Source organism: Coregonus lavaretus (assembly GCF_964263955.1).
Source record: "Coregonus lavaretus genome assembly, contig: HAP1_SCAFFOLD_5984, whole genome shotgun sequence".
NCBI classification, from domain to species: domain Eukaryota; kingdom Metazoa; phylum Chordata; class Actinopteri; order Salmoniformes; family Salmonidae; genus Coregonus; species Coregonus lavaretus.
The window spans coordinates 21,590-33,555 of NW_028164057.1; the positions used below are offsets into that span (position 1 = coordinate 21,590).

The following is an 11,966-nucleotide window of genomic DNA, read 5'->3' on the forward strand; positions in this document are numbered from 1 at the left end:
GGAGTTTGGAGTGTGACTGTTTGAGGTTGTGGACAGGTGTCTTTTATACTGATAACAAGTTCAAACAGGTGCCATTAATACAGGTAACGAGTGGAGGACAGAGGAGCCTCTTAAAGAAGAAGTTACAGGTCTGTGAGAGCCTGAAATCTTGCTTGTTTGTAGGTGACCAAATACTTATTTTCCACCATAATTTGCAAATAAATTCATTAAAAATCCTACAATTTGATTTTCTGGAGAAAAAAAATCTCAATTTGTCTGTCATAGTTGACGTGTACCTATGATGAAAATTACAGGCCTCTCTCATCTTTTTAAGTGGGAGAACTTGCACAATTGGTGGCTGACTAAATACTTTTTTTCCCCACTGTATATATACTTAGATCATGTAACAGATCATGTGACATTTAGAGTGCGCACAGGTGGACCTTATTTAACTAATTATGTGACTTCTGAAGGTAATTGGTTGCACCAGATCTTATTTAGGGGCTTCTTAGCAAAGGGGGTGAATACATATGCACGCACCACTTATCCGTTATTTATTTTTTAGAATTTCTTGAAACAAGTTGTTTTTTTCATTTCACTTCACCAATTACAGGTTGTAATGCAACATAATAGGAAAAATGCCAAGGGGGATGAATACTTTTGCAGGGCAGTGTATAAGAAATGAGTGTGTTAATGTGTGTGTATATATTGACCTAGAGTCATGCACGTCAATGGTGGTGGGGTTGGGGTAGAGAGTATTGTGTATATGCGTGCATATCAGTCTCCTGCAGCTGCTGGCTCGCTGAGTGTGCTTGTTTCTCCCTTGTCTTTCCTCTTCACCTTCAGAGGGAAGGACACACATTCCAGTGCTGCTTCCCGACTCTGGCCCTGGGCGACTGGCCCTGGGTGACTGGCCCTGGGCAACGCTCGGCCGGAGCTGATAAGTGATGGGGCCCCCAGCCTCCACACAGCGCCGTGCCGGACGCCCCCCTCCTCCCCCTCCTCCTCCTCCCAACCCTGACCCCCCCTGCAGCCTGGCTCATTGCACAGAAGTGCAGCTCCGGAATTCTGCCCTGTGCCCCACTTCTGCCCCCCCCCCCCCATTCCCTCCCTGCCAGAGAGGAGGGGCTATTTAAAGAGATACGCCTGCTTTTATTTTGCCGCTGATGGGTGACACTGCAGCCCATCTTCTTCCCCCACTGTTTATATGGGCTGGGCTGGGCAGGTTTGGGCTGGGCTGAGGTGTGAAAAGTGGCAGCGACCTGTCTCAGTGGTCTGTCTGAAGACACAGTGAGACAGACACAGCCACCGTTGTATTGACGAGTGGCTTGAGAGCAGAAGGAGAGTCATGCAACTGTGATCAGGTGTTGCCAAGGTTTTATACAAATGGCTGCACAGTTAGTTAACCCGCGGAGCGTAATGCTTTTTTCCGCTCCGTTTGCGTTGACAGAGCTGAGAATTCATCGGCTTGATGTTTTGCTTTGGGTTTCAGGCAGAATGCTCGGCCTGGGTTTGGGCAGTTTTTGGTTTGTTAAGACAGGTTGGTCTGGCGTCTCATTTCTACCTCCAGAGAGGTATCAGGTTAACCTTCCTCACATTGATATTTAAACGAAGGGATGAAAATATAAATGAAAAAAGAAAAAAATTCAACATGTTGAATGCTTGCACTCTCAAACACATGCAAGTGTGCGCGCGTACACACACACAGAAATGAACACATACATGTACTGTACTTATACTCCATGCATTAAGCATTCCACTCAGAATCAATACCAAAAATTCAAGTGCCAAAAAGCCTCCGACCATGAGTGCGTGTGTGACTGTGTGTGTATGCAAGCGTGTTTGTGCGTGCGTGCATGTGTGTTTGCCTCAATTGCTGGAACCTATCCAGGGTTTCCGTGGCGACCACACAACACAGCGAGACAATCAGAAACAGGCCCACGCAGCGCAGCGAGAGGACATTAACACAGGAAGGGAGGGCGGCAGAGGAAGGCTGAGGGAGGGGGGCAGAGCTACAGGGAAAGGGGTGAGCGAGTGAGGGCAAGGGAAAGAAAGAAGAAAAAACAACAAATGAAAAGGAAAACCTTTAAAGCTAGTTTAGGCCTCTCTCTTTCATGCCTCACTGCTATCAAGTGTTCACTTCAAATCTTCTTTGGCCATAGAACTGACTGCCTGTCCTGGGCTGCATGCAGAACCTCTACGTGTGTGTCTGACTTTTATGTGGTGGGGTTAGTCAGAGATGGGTGCATGCGTGACTGAGTCTGTGTGTGTGGTGTGTGTGTGTATGTGCGGTTATGCGTGTGTTAGAGAGAATGTGGTGTGAGCGACCATGTGTCTGACAATCTATATGTGTTGGAAAATGAATGTGTGTGTATATGCGTGTGTGTGTGTGTGTGTACACATCTGTGTCCCCCAGGGACAGCGCTAAAAATACTCTGCTCCTCAAGCCTTGTGGTGTCTGAACAGCGTCTGTCTGCTCTCCATCGCTGTCCCTGTAGTCCTCCTCCTCTCCTCCGCTCCCATGCCGCCATCCCTCAATTACACCCCCTCACAAACACTGTGGCCTCTCTCTCACAAACACACACACACACACACTACACCCAGCTGCGTCCCTGCTCCACTTCCTCTGAGGATGGCCTCCAGTCTGGCAGACCACAGCCCAGGAAGAATGAGTCGGAGAGAAAGGGAGAGCAGGAAAAGAGGGAGGAAGAGGGGAAGAGAGAACAGGAGAAAGAGGGAAAGGCCAGAAATAGGTGGAGATGGAATCAGGGAGAATATCCCCTGAATAATAGGTGAGGAGATGGAATCAGGGAGAATATTATATGAATAATAGGTGAGGAGATGGAATCAGGGAGAATATCCCATGAGTAATAGGTGAGGTGATGGAATCAGGAGGAATATTCCATGAATAATGGGAGAGGAGATGGAATCAGGGAGAATATACCATGAATAATAGTTGAGGAGATGGAATCAGGCAGAATATCCCATGAATAATAGTTGAGGAGATGGAATCAGGGAGAATATGCCATGAATAATCAGACCCCTGTCATTAGCATTCCCAGTTACAAGGAGGCTTTGCAACACACCAACACATTGTAACCAACACATCAAGACATAGTAACCAACACACCAATAAGTAGTAACCAACACACCAACACATAGTAACCAACATTCCAACACATAGTAACCAAGACATAGCAACCAACACAGCAAGACATAGTAACCAAGACATAGTAACCAACACACCAAGACACAGTAACCAAGACATAGTAAGCAAGACATAGTACCAACACACAAAGACATAGTAACCAACATACCAAGACATAGTAACCAAGACATAGTAAGCAAGACATAGTAACCAACACACCAAGACATAGTAACCAACACACCAAGACGTAGTAACCAACACACCAAGACATAGTAACCAACACACCAAGACATAGTAACCAAGACATAGTAACCAACACACCAAGACATAGTAACCAACACACAAAGACATTGTAAACAAGACGTAGTAACCAACACACCAAGAAGTAGTAACCAACACACCAAGACATAGTAACCAACACACCAAGACATAGTAACCAAGACATAGTAACCAAGACATAGGAACCAACACACCAAGAAATAGTAACCAACACACCAAGACATAGTAACCAACACACCAAGACATAGTAACCAAGACATAGTAACCAACACACCAAGACATAGTAACCAACACACAAAGACATTGTAAACAAGACGTAGTAACCAACACACCAAGAAGTAGTAACCAACACACCAAGACATAGTAACCAACACACCAAGACATAGTAACCAAGACATAGTAACCAAGACATAGGAACCAACACACCAAGAAATAGTAACCAACACACCAAGACATAGTAACCAACACACCAAGACATAGTAACCAAGACATAGCAACCAACACACCAAGACATAGTAACCAACAAACAAAGACATAGTAACCAAGACATAGTAACCAACACACCAAGACGTGGTAACCAACACACCAAGACGTAGTAACCAAGACATAGTAACCAACACACCAAGATATAGTAACCAAGACATAGTAACCAAGACATAGTAACCAACACACCAATACATAGTAACCAACACCAAGAAGTAGTAACCAACACACCAAGACATAGTAACCAAGACATAGTAACCAACACACCAATACATAGTAACCAACACCAAGAAGTAGTAACCAACACACCAAGACATAGTAACCAACACACAAATACATTGTAACCAAGACATAGTAACCAACACACCAAGACATAGTAACCAAGACATAGTAACCAAGACATAGTAACCAACACACCAAGACATAGTATCCAACACACAAATACATTGTAACCAAGACATAGTAACCAATACATAGTAACCAACACACCAAGACATAGCAACCAACACACTAAGACATAGTAACCAAGACATAGTAACCAAGACATAGTAACCAACACACAAACACATTGTAACCAAGACATAGTAACCAACCCACCAAGACATAGTAACCAAGACATAGTAACCAAGACATAGTAACCAACACACCAATACATAGTAACCAACACCAAGAAGTAGTAACCAACACACCAAGACATAGTAACCAACACACCAAGACATAGTAACCAACACACAAAGACATTGTAACCAAGACGTAGTAACCAACACACCAAGACGTAGTAACCAATACACCAAGACATAGTAACCAACACACCAAGACATAGTAACCAAGACATAGTAGCCAAGACATAGTAACCAACACACCAAGAAATAGTAACCAACACAAAAAGACATAGTAACCAACACACCAAGACATAGTAACCAAGACATAGTAACCAAGACATAGTAACCAACACACCAATACATAGTAACCAACACACCAAGACATAGTAACCAAGACACCAAGATGTGGTAACCAACACACCAAGACATAGTAACCAACACACCAATAAATAGTAACCAACACACCAAGATATAGTAATCAACAAACCAAGACATAGTAACCAAGACATAGTAACCAAGACATAGTAACCAACACACCAAGAAATAGTAACCAACACACCAAGACATAGTAACCAACACACCAAGACATAGTAACCAAGACATAGTAACCAACACACCAAGACATAGTAACCAACACACAAAGACATTGTAACCAAGACATAGTAACCAACACACCAATACATAGTAACCAAGACATAGTAACCAACACACCAATATGTGGTAACCAACACACCAAGACATAGTAACCAACACACCAATACATAGTAACCAATACACCAAGACATTGTAACCAACACACCAAGACATAGTAACCAAGACATAGTAACCAAGACATAGTAACCAACACACCAAGACATAGTAACCAATACACCAAGACATTGTAACCAACACACCAAGACATAGTAACCAAGACATTGTAACCAAGACATAGTAACCAACACACCAATAAATAGTAACCAACACACCAAGACGTAGTAACCAACACACCAAGACATAGTAACCAAGACATAGTAACCAACACACCAAGACATAGTAACCAATACACCAAGACATTGTAACCAACACACCAAGACATAGTAACCAAGACATAGTAACCAACACACCAAGAAATAGTAACCAACACACCAAGACATAGTAACCAACACACCAAGACATAGTAACCAAGACATAGTAACCAAGACATAGTAACCAACACACCAAGACATAGTAACCAACACACAAAGACATTGTAACCAAGACATAGTAACCAACACACCAAGACGTAGTAACCAACACACCAAGACACAGTAACCAAGACATAGTAACCAAGACATAGTTACCAAGACATAGTAACCAACACACCACGACATAGCAACCAATAAACAAAGACATTGTAACCAAGACATAGTAACCAACACACCGAGACGTAGTAACCAACACACCAAGACATAGTAACCAACACACCAAGACATAGTAACCAAGACATAGTAACCAAGACATAGTAACCAACACACCACGACATAGCAACCAATACACAAAGACATAGTAACCAAGACATAGTAACCAACACACCACGACATAGAAACCAATACACAAAGACATTGTAACCAAGACATAGTAACCAACACACCAATACGTAGTAACCAACACACCAAGACATAGTAACAACACACCAAGACATAGTAACCAAGACATAGTAACCAAGACACAGTAACCAACACACCAAGAAATAGTAACCAACACACCAATACATAGTAACCAACACACAAAGACATAGTAACCAACACACAAAGACATTGTAACCAAGACATAGTAACCAACACACCAAGACGTAGTAACCAACACACCAAGACATAGTAACCAACACACCAAGACATAGTAACCAAGACATAGTAACCAATACATAGTAACCAACACACCAAGACATAGCAACCAACACACTAAGACATAGTAACCAAGACATAGTAACCAAGACATAGTAACCAACACACAAATACATTGTAACCAAGACATAGTAACCAACACACCAAGACATAGTAACCAAGACATAGTAACCAAGACATAGTAACCAACACACCAAGACATAGTATCCAACACACAAATACATTGTAACCAAGACATAGTAACCAATACATAGTAACCAACACACCAAGACATAGCAACCAACACACTAAGACATAGTAACCAAGACATAGTAACCAAGACATAGTAACCAACACACAAACACATTGTAACCAAGACATAGTAACCAACCCACCAAGACATAGTAACCAAGACATAGTAACCAACACACCAATACATAGTAACCAACACCAAGAAGTAGTAACCAACACACCAAGACATAGTAACCAACACACCAAGACATAGTAACCAAGACATAGTAACCAACACACCATGACATAGTAACCAACACACAAAGACATTGTAACCAAGACGTAGTAACCAACACACCAAGACGTAGTAACCAATACACCAAGACATAGTAACCAACACACCAAGACATAGTAACCAAGACATAGTAACCAACACACCAAGAAATAGTAACCAACACAAAAAGACATAGTAACCAACACACCAAGACATAGTAACCAAGACATAGTAACCAACACACCAAGAAATAGTAACCAACATACCAAGACATAGTAACCAAGACACCAAGATGTGGTAACCAACACACCAAGACATAGTAACCATCACACCAATAAATAGTAACCAACACACCAAGATATAGTAATCAACAAACCAAGACATAGTAACCAAGACATAGTAACCAAGACATAGTAACCAACACACCAAGAAATAGTAACCAACACACCAAGACATAGTAACCAACACACCAAGACATAGTAACCAAGACATAGTAACCAACACACCAAGACATAGTAACCAACACACAAAGACATTGTAACCAAGACATAGTAACCAACACACCAATACATAGTAACCAAGACATAGTAACCAACACACCAATATGTGGTAACCAACACACCAAGACATAGTAACCAACACACCAATACATAGTAACCAATACACCAAGACATTGTAACCAACACACCAAGACATAGTAACCAAGACATAGTAACCAAGACATAGTAACCAACACACCAAGACATAGTAACCAATACACCAAGACATTGTAACCAACACACCAAGACATAGTAACCAAGACATAGTAACCAACACACCAATAAATAGTAACCAACACACCAAGACATAGTAACCAACACACCAAGACATAGTAACCAAGACATAGTAACCAAGACATAGTAACCAACACACCAAGACATAGTAACCAACACACAAAGACATTGTAACCAAGACATAGTAACCAACACACCAAGACGTAGTAACCAACACACCAAGACACAGTAACCAAGACATAGTAACCAATACATAGTTACCAAGACATAGTAACCAACACACCACGACATAGCAACCAATACACAAAGACATTGTAACCAAGACATAGTAACCAACACACCGAGACGTAGTAACCAACACACCAAGACATAGTAACCAACACACCAAGACATAGTAACCAAGACATAGTAACCAAGACATAGTAACCAACACACCACGACATAGCAACCAATACACAAAGACATAGTAACCAAGACATAGTAACCAACACACCACGACATAGAAACCAATACACAAAGACATTGTAACCAAGACATAGTAACCAACACACCAAGACGTAGTAACCAACACACCAAGACATAGTAACAACACACCAAGACATAGTAACCAAGACATAGTAACCAAGACATAGTAACCAAGACATAGTAACCAACACACCAAGAAATAGTAACCAACACACCAATACATAGTAACCAACACACAAAGACATAGTAACCAACACACAAAGACATTGTAACCAAGACATAGTAACCAACACACCAAGACATAGTAACCAACACACCAAGACATAGTAACCAACACACCAAGACATAGTAACCAAGACCTAGTAACCAACACACCAAGACGTGGTAACCAACACACCAAGACATAGTAACCAACACACCAAGACATACTAACCAATACACCAACACATTGTAACCAACACACCAAGACATAGTAACCAAGACACTAAGACGTAGTAACCAACACACCAAGACATAGTAACCATAGTCTGCTTCAGCTCTATTAGTTGATGCAAGACACTTCTAACTGTTCATCTCTATTTTTCTCTGTCTCTCTCTTTCTTTCTCTGTCTCACTCCCCCTCACCCCCTCTCTCTTTCTCTCTTTCTTTCTATATTTCTGTCTCTCTCTCTCTTTCTTTCTGTCTCTTTCTTTCTGTCTCTCTCTCTCTCTCTCCCAGATATCCGTGTGATGGCAGCCTCTTGCAGGGCCATGTCTGAGGTTGTGGTGTCTGATGGGGGCGTGGACACCTGTACAGGGCGTGGCCGGGTGGCTCAGCTCATGAAGACCTTCAGCGTGACATGCCCCACCCCCTCCACACAGACCCCTCTCCCCCGCTGCAACAAGCCCTCCATCCCCACCAAACCCAGCCACCTGCGTTTGGTTGCCAGCCCCTCACTCAGGTAATCCACAGGACAGGACCAGACCACCAGGCCCCCACCCCCTGTCCCCCATTCCATCCCCACACCCCACCCCACCCCACCCAGGCCCCACTGGACTCTGCTGGACACCCAGCCTGGGGCCTCAGCTACTGGGGACAGGCATGCAGGCCACATGAGTCTCTCAGGAACACAACCAAACCTTTGACGCCATTGCTATTACTCCAAAAGCAATGCAATGATATAGAGATTTTAAAATGTTTACTTTTGCCATGTTTTATTTTAAATTGTACAGTACTGTAAATTCTCTCTGTGGGAAAGATGAACCAATAGCGTTGATTGTAAACAGCATCTTCCTTTGTTTCCTGCTTTTGCATTTTTATATTCACAAAGGTATTGGGTGGTTCCACCAATTAGATGCCTTTTTATATTCACAAAGGTATTGGGTGGTTCCACCAATTAGATGCATTTTGAGTAGTTTAACTACATTTTACAATTTTATTTCACCTAATTTTAACATTCGGTCAATGTTCAACTTATTAAAAAACATGTTTTCCCATCTCAAGAGGTAAAATAAAATGACTATAGTAACCTATTAAGTGCTAAATAAAGTAACAGGGTTGACCGTAACAGGGTAGAGGACTTCATCTTAAATCATCCACAAATCCCCTTGTGACAGGGGGAATGGAAGCTTGTGTGCAACAGGGAGGAGCAATTGAATGCAAGCTTCAAATGTTTTTTTAAAATTAAAGGTCCAATCCAGCAATTTTTATCTCAATATCAAATAATTTCTGGGTAACAATTAAGTACCTTACTGTGATTGTTTTAAATTAAAATGGTCAACAAGAAAACAAAAATAGCTTCTTAGCAAAGAGCAATTTCTCAAGCAATGATTTTGCTAGGACTGTCTGGGAGTGGTCTGAGTGGGAAAATGGTCTATTAACTAATTTACCGCCTGGTGTGGGCACCAGGCAGGGCAGCACTCCATTCCACCAAAACAGGCTTAAAATCCACGCAGTTTTTTTTTTTAGAAAAAAAAAAATACACTAAAATGCTATTATCATCTTTTTCACAATTTCACATTATTATTCCAACCTCAAGGTGTGAAGATTTACATAAAATCACATTTTTTACTGCACTGGGCCTCTAAAACATTTAAAGCCTGTCTATCTATGGGTAACATGGTTGACGTGTTATGCTCGACCTGCTCAGTTCTCCACCACAAAACACCAGAAAATGGCCAATGACTATTAGATGTTCAATGTTTCTTTAAAAATATATATTTTTAAACGAATAGTTTTACCATATTAAAACGAGAGTTCAGTTCATGTAACAGGGTTGAAAATTGACCGTTTTTTTTTTTACCTTTTAAAATGAATAACTAATCACATTAAATAAATAATAATCTTTAGAAATGACAGTCAGAGCAACAAATAACTAGGGCTTTACAATGATGGTGAAAATGTGGATAAAATATTTCTAGAAATCACAGAGGATGCACAGAATTCTGGCACTTTAGCAAGTCTTTATTCATATTGGATTTATAGAATTTTCCATGTGGTCTATATTAAAGGGCACTTCATTTAATATAACAGGCTTTTAAAATGCAGTATTTGTGCACAATTTCTTCTAAAAATATCACTTAATGGAACGTCCCAATTATTGACCGTATCATATCGTGTATTCACCTGTTGATATTGTTTTTTAAATATAATGTACAAATCCTACTTCATTGATACACTTAACCTACAATACATTCACAAAGCCTGTATAATGCTATCAAGGTCATAAACCTGTACTTGTGATCCCAAAAAAGTATGAGAAATGTAAACTTGAATGACAAAGTACATGCAATAATATTTGTTTCGTAGTTAAGAGCTTAACTGCTGGCTACTATATAGAGAGGAACTGGTTCTGTGTTCTAATATTGACAGGGCCAAATCGTTCATACATAGCTGTCATGACCAAGGAAATGGGTAGAGTACAGTATGGACAGACCGGTAGAACAGGATGAGTGAGGTGGTTCCTCCTTGATCCCTGGGAGCAGAACCCTCCGCTTGTTTACCGTCACTTCTCCCCTGACTGTCACCTGGCCAAAGCAGCACATTGTGCTACTTACCTACCTGAGATGGAACAATGACAGTGCCAAATGCCTCCTCTCTGTGTCCCAGTGGACCAAACACTGGCAAGCCACACGGTCCATGCCAAATAGTACACCTCAGCTCTGTCAAGCCACACGGTCCATGCCAAATAATGCTCCTCAGCTCTGGCAAGCCACAAGGTCCATGCCAAATAATACTCCTCAGTTCTGGGTTACCATTGTTATTATTTTCTGATTGGTTACACTCTTTGTTGTTGTAGTTTTTTTACTGTGTTTATAGGGATGATATGTGTTGTCTTTGTGTGATGAGTGTTGTCCCACATGGTGTGCTGCACTTTGTGTGTGATGTCAGGCCTGTGTGGCGCAATCACAGCTGGACAATAAAATAATTTGACTCATCCAGGCGCTAGTGATGTGAGTTTTCTCAGAGCAAAGGTGGTATGTGTGTGTGTATTATTTAATTATCTCTCTTCATCCACTTTATAACCACCATTTTCAGTGGCACAGAAATATCCACCCAGTAAACTTTGGTTCATTTTAGGATTCCAAAAGTGAAATTCAGAGCCAAAGTAGAGTAGAGGAGAAACTCCCTATAGGCTTTCCCTCGCAGCTCCCTATTTGGGTAGTTAATATAAAACATCACTTGCCTCATTTAACCTCTCTTGGCTGCCCCCTGCTTGCCAGTCAAAGCAAAGCATTATACCTCTGAGGAGACGCAGTGCCCGCCAGAGAGGAAAAGAGTAGCTTAAGGACAGAGAGGAGGAGAGGGACATGGAGAGAGAGTGAAGCAGTTCTGATCAGCCATACACATTTTGTGACAAGCTATGGATACATTTGAGATGACAGGAAGCGTTTAGCACCCTTTTGATCATA

General features: G+C 41.5%; 1 protein-coding gene across 1 annotated transcript in view; it reads left to right on the plus strand.

The window, feature by feature from the left end:
• Window positions 1–11,491, plus strand: part of LOC311117499 (uncharacterized protein) — a 32,555-nt gene extending 21,064 nt beyond the window's left edge. The window contains exon 4 of the mRNA XM_084192422.1: window positions 8,794–11,491. Coding sequence (XP_084048548.1) covers window positions 8,794–9,020 — 227 coding nt within the window. The 3' untranslated portion in view covers window positions 9,021–11,491. The remainder of the gene's footprint in view (window positions 1–8,793) is intronic.
• The last annotated feature ends 475 nt before the right edge of the window (window positions 11,492–11,966 follow it).